At 28.2% G+C, this 5,000-nt stretch overlaps 2 protein-coding genes across 5 annotated transcripts in view; one reads left to right on the top strand and one right to left on the bottom strand.

The window, feature by feature from the left end:
* The window catches only part of LOC137638048 (glutaminase kidney isoform, mitochondrial-like), a 480,442-nt gene that overhangs the window by 214,469 nt on the left and 260,973 nt on the right, over positions 1-5,000 (top strand). The window lies entirely within an intron of this gene.
* Positions 1-5,000, bottom strand: part of LOC137638047 (troponin C, isoallergen Bla g 6.0201-like) — a 9,004-nt gene that overhangs the window by 1,872 nt on the left and 2,132 nt on the right. The window contains exons 3-4 of the mRNA XM_068370137.1: positions 1,625-1,744; positions 54-185 (exon numbers count right to left, since the gene is read on the bottom strand). Coding sequence (XP_068226238.1) covers positions 54-185; positions 1,625-1,744 — 252 coding nt within the window. The remainder of the gene's footprint in view (positions 1-53; positions 186-1,624; positions 1,745-5,000) is intronic.

Here is a 5,000-nt window from a genome sequence, read left to right as displayed (position 1 = left end):
GGTAATATACTTTGATTTATTCTCAACTATAAAGACAACAAATAAGTACGTACCATCAAAATCCACTGTCCCGGAGCCATCCTGATCAATTTCGTCAATTATTCCATCCAGTTCCTCGTCCGTTAGTTTGTCATCTAATTCGTGTAAAATCTCTCTTAGAACTCCAGTTGGAATGAAGCCTTGGCCTGTTGGGAGAAGTCTTGATTTAATCTAAGCTATTTTAAACTATTCACTGTTAAAAACTTACATTTAAAAAACGGTAATTTCCTGTCAACATTTATTCCAAGAATTTTTACGTAAATGGGTGAATTTACGGTTACCAACTTGTAAAATATAATAACAAAGTAGGGTAAAATTACGGTAGCCTGTACTTTACGGAAATACAGCTGACAACAAAATATTTTTACGGAGAATTTCCGATTAAAATTACGGTTATTTTTAATAGTGTATGAAGTCAACTTGCATATGCAACAGTTATATTTTCGAGTTTAGATTTGTTTCATAGAGTTCATATCAAATAAACAGTGGTGAAGGGTACCAAACTGCCCACAATTAGGGTAGCAGTGGTGGTGGATTGTGCCCATTCAATTCCCTTATAACTGGAAATTACCTTAACACCATTATAAATTTGCAGTAGAAACGGTAAATGCCGGGCAACATTTATTACAGGATTTTTACTATTTTAAAAACGGACATATTGATGTTAAGGAGGGATATTACAGTCGCCAACCCGTAAAAGATAATGACAAAGTAAGGTAAAATTACGGGCGCCTTTAATTTACTGAAATACGGTTGAGAACAGTATATTTTTACGGAGAATTTCCTATTAAAATTGCGTGTTTTAACAGTGTAGTCAGGGTCACGCCGCTTAATTTGTAATCGAAATATTAGAAGGAATGGATCAGCTCCAGGGGGTATCTCCAAGTCAGCATCCGCCATACTGCATTGAAGTTTTGCCAATGTGATCTTATTGAATACTTAAGGAATCATGCACGGGCAAGCTATAAGAAATAGTTGTTATAGTACAAGAAAGGAGTTGCGATTGGAAGGCCTATAAGAGACAGAGCAGACGAAACACGTAAGATGCTTCCTGACGATAATAAACTGAGTTTGGTGTTAAAAATGTGTTCCTCCTTACTTTTAACGATAATAAAATTTGACACCATTTTAACTTGGATATAAGAAAGTATCCTTTGTATAAAACTTCCGTAGGGGCTTCGAGTAAAGGAAATTAATGAAGTTTGCAGAATTGTGGAATTAGTAGCAGAAGAAAAGAGTAATAGTAAAGTTGGAGGAAGTTTTTGAGCATAACATCATGCGGGGAACATTTTAGATACATAAATATATTTGTGATATGAATTTTATTACAAGAACAATTCCTAGCCTTAAATTTAAGATTGCAGTTATCTAAAAAGATAAAATATTTGTGGAATTTAGACAAGAGCATGTACGATGATTGTTTGAAACTTAACGAAAACACAACAGCAAAAAAAGATCTATTGTCAATATGATTTTGAAGAGAAGCTATCAGTAGATTAAGAAGACAAAAAAAAAAAAAAAAAAAAAAAACATAAATAATCCAATGAATACAAATATAGGGTAATATAAGGATTCTTTGCCCTACCTTCTTTATCATATAATCTGAAAGCTTCGTATAACTCTTTCTTGAGTTCCTCTTCGTCTTCCTCGTTCATGAATTTTGCCGCCAGCAGACAGAACTCGTTGAATTCCAATTCGCCCGAGCCTTTGGAAATTATTTTTGTTATTATTATTATTGTTGTTGTTGGTGTTGTTGTTGTTGTATATTATGAGCTAATATTTGTTAAATCCCTAGAACCTTTTAAAATTATTATTATTATTATTATTATTATTATTATTATTATTATCATTATTATTATTAAGGCATCTCTGTGTTCATAATCCTGTTCCTGGGTAAAAGAAAGTAAAACAATAAAGAGCAAGCTGTACATAAATATTGTAAACAAATAAAATTTAATTTAGAATGGGAATATGAAAATGAAATAAAAATAGCATTCAATTTTTATAAAAATTAAAAATCCACAACTTAACCAAGAAATTTCTAGCTTTCCTTTGAAAATTGCCTAATTATGCCTTTTCCCATTCTAAATAAAATTTTATTTGTTTACAATATCTATATACAGCTTGCTCTTTATAGTTTTACTTTCTTTTACCCAGGAACAGGATTATGAACACAGAGATGTTTGAAACGTTGTTGTTTATTGGTTATGGAAATAAATTTAAGAACGTTTAGCGTTGTCGTAACTCTCCAATTCCGTTTTAAACTGAGGTTCCCCTCCACCCCCTAGGTATCGGATATTATTATTATTATTATTATTATTATTATTATTATTATTATTATTATTATTATTATTATTATTATTATTATTATTATTATTATTATTATTATTATTATTATTATTATTATTATAGTTGTTGTTATTATTATTGTTGTGCTTGTTGTGGATATTGACTCAGGCAAAAAGATATGTTCAAATGTAATTTATGAAATATGATGTAATTCTAAATATCTAATACACTGCATTATCACTGACTCAAATAAGATAACAAAGTAAGATATTCCTATATGATATCATTCCAAGAAGACCACAATATCTAATATCTTGAACCCACAATACCTTGTACCTCAAAAACCCTCTACAATCTTCAATGTTTATTATTAATAAAGTTAATGTTCAATGTAAAGGTTTAAATTTTAGATATCTCCCCCCCCCCCCAAAAAAAAAATAATAATAATATCTAGTATTTACAATATCCAATACCTCACCTCTATTGCTTAAGCAGCCCATCCTCTTATCAAATAATTCGAGGTTTCGATTTTTTGAAAATGTCAGAATATACGAGAATTTGCATCAAACACCATATTTAAACATTCTGAATATTTCATAATTATTATTCATTTTATTTCATTTCTAAGTCAGACTAAACTCATATTACCACTTATCATTAATGTTAAAAGTTTTACCTTCTATTAGCATAGCTTAGCTTAATAATAATTTTTTTAAATTCTAAACTGGTAGGTAGGTCAGCAAAATTATAAGTTTCAATTATGTATTAACTGATAGAAGTCTAGTAAGCTGGTGTCTGGTAAATTCAAAGACAACTGTACTAAATTTATAATTTATTATAAATATAATACAGTTGTTGTCATAGCATTGTTTAAAAACTGTCAACTTCCAATTCTATAATCTGTCACATCTAGAAAAGTAAGTTTGTCAATGATCCTCAGAATAGCTGATGGTGCAAAAATATAAGTTGAAAAATGATAAAAGGTGAAATCCAAATTATAATCCGATAAGTTGTAGTTTGGAAAATTTATTACTGATAAAATGAGGTATGTTAAACTATGATCATATGGATTGTCCAAATCTAATGATTTGGATTTCGAATAATTTGTTACTGATAAAATGAGATATGATAAACTATTGTCCTTATGGATTGTCCAAGGCTGATAAATTGGGATTTGAAAAGTTTATTACTGATAAAATGAAGTATATTAAACTATATTCTTATAGATGGCGGTCTGATAAATTCAGATTTTTTAAATTTATTACTGATAAAATGAGGTATCTTAAAATAGATTCTTATAGAAGGCGGTGTGATAAATTTGGATTTTAAAAATTTTATTACAGATAAAATTAGGTACATTAAACTATATTCTTATAGATGGCGCTCTGATAAATTCAGATTTTTTAAATTTATGACTGATAAAATGAGGTATATATATTAAACTATATTCTTATAGAAGGCGGTGTGATAAAATCGGATTTTTTAAATTTATTACTGATAAAATGAGGTATATTAAATTATGATCTTATAAATGGTGGTCTGATAAATTTGAATATGTAAAAAATTTATTACTGATAAAATGGTGTATAATAAACTATGGTCATGTAGATGGCAGTTTGACAAAATTAAGGTCTGAGAAGTTGAAATTTGATGAGATGAAGTTTGATAAATATATATCTAATAAATTGAGGTCTTAATGGTAACACAGATGGTGGTTTGACAAATCAAGATCTGAGAAGTTGAGATCTGATCAGATGAAGTTTGATAAATCTATATCTGATAAATTGGAATATGAGAAATTCATTACTGATAGAATTAGGTACATTGAAATATGACCATATACTGTAGATGGCAGTTTGATAAATCAAGATCAGAGAAAATGAGATATGATGAGATGAAGTTTTGATAAATCTAAATCTGATAAATTGTAATATGAGAAATTTATTACTGATAAAATTAGATACATTGAAATATGACCATATACTGTAGATGGCAGTTTGATAAATCAAGATCAGAGAAAATGAGATATGATGAGATGAAGTTTTGATAAATCTAAATCTGATAAATTGTAATATGAGAAATTTATTACTGATAAAATTAGATACATTGAAATATGACCATATACTGTAGATGGCAGTTTGATAAATCAAGATCAGAGAAAATGAGATATGATGAGATGAAGTTTTGATAAATCTAAATCTGATAAATTGTAATATGAGAAATTTATTACTGATAAAATTAGATACATTAAAATATGACCATATACTGTAGATGGCAGTTTGATAAATCAAGATCAGAGAAAATGAGATATGATGAGATGAAGTTTTGATAAATCTAAATCTGATAAATTGTAATATGAGAAATTTATTACTGATAAAATTAGATACATTGAAATATGACCATATACTGTAGATGGCAGTTTGATAAATCAAGATCAGAGAAAATGAGATATGATGAGATGAAGTTTTGATAAATCTAAATCTGATAAATTGTAATATGAGAAATTTATTACTGATAAAATTAGATACATTAAAATATGACCATATACTGTAGATGGCAGTTTGATAAATCAAGATCAGAGAAAATGAGATATGATGAGATGAAGTTTTGATAAATCTAAATCTGATAAATTGTAATATGAGAAATTTATTACTGATAAAATTAGATACATT

This window comes from Palaemon carinicauda, chromosome 3, assembly GCF_036898095.1.
Source record: "Palaemon carinicauda isolate YSFRI2023 chromosome 3, ASM3689809v2, whole genome shotgun sequence".
NCBI lineage: Eukaryota > Metazoa > Arthropoda > Malacostraca > Decapoda > Palaemonidae > Palaemon > Palaemon carinicauda.
The sequence above is the reverse complement of the archived record's forward strand: the minus strand, read 5'-3'. Positions and strand labels throughout refer to the sequence as shown.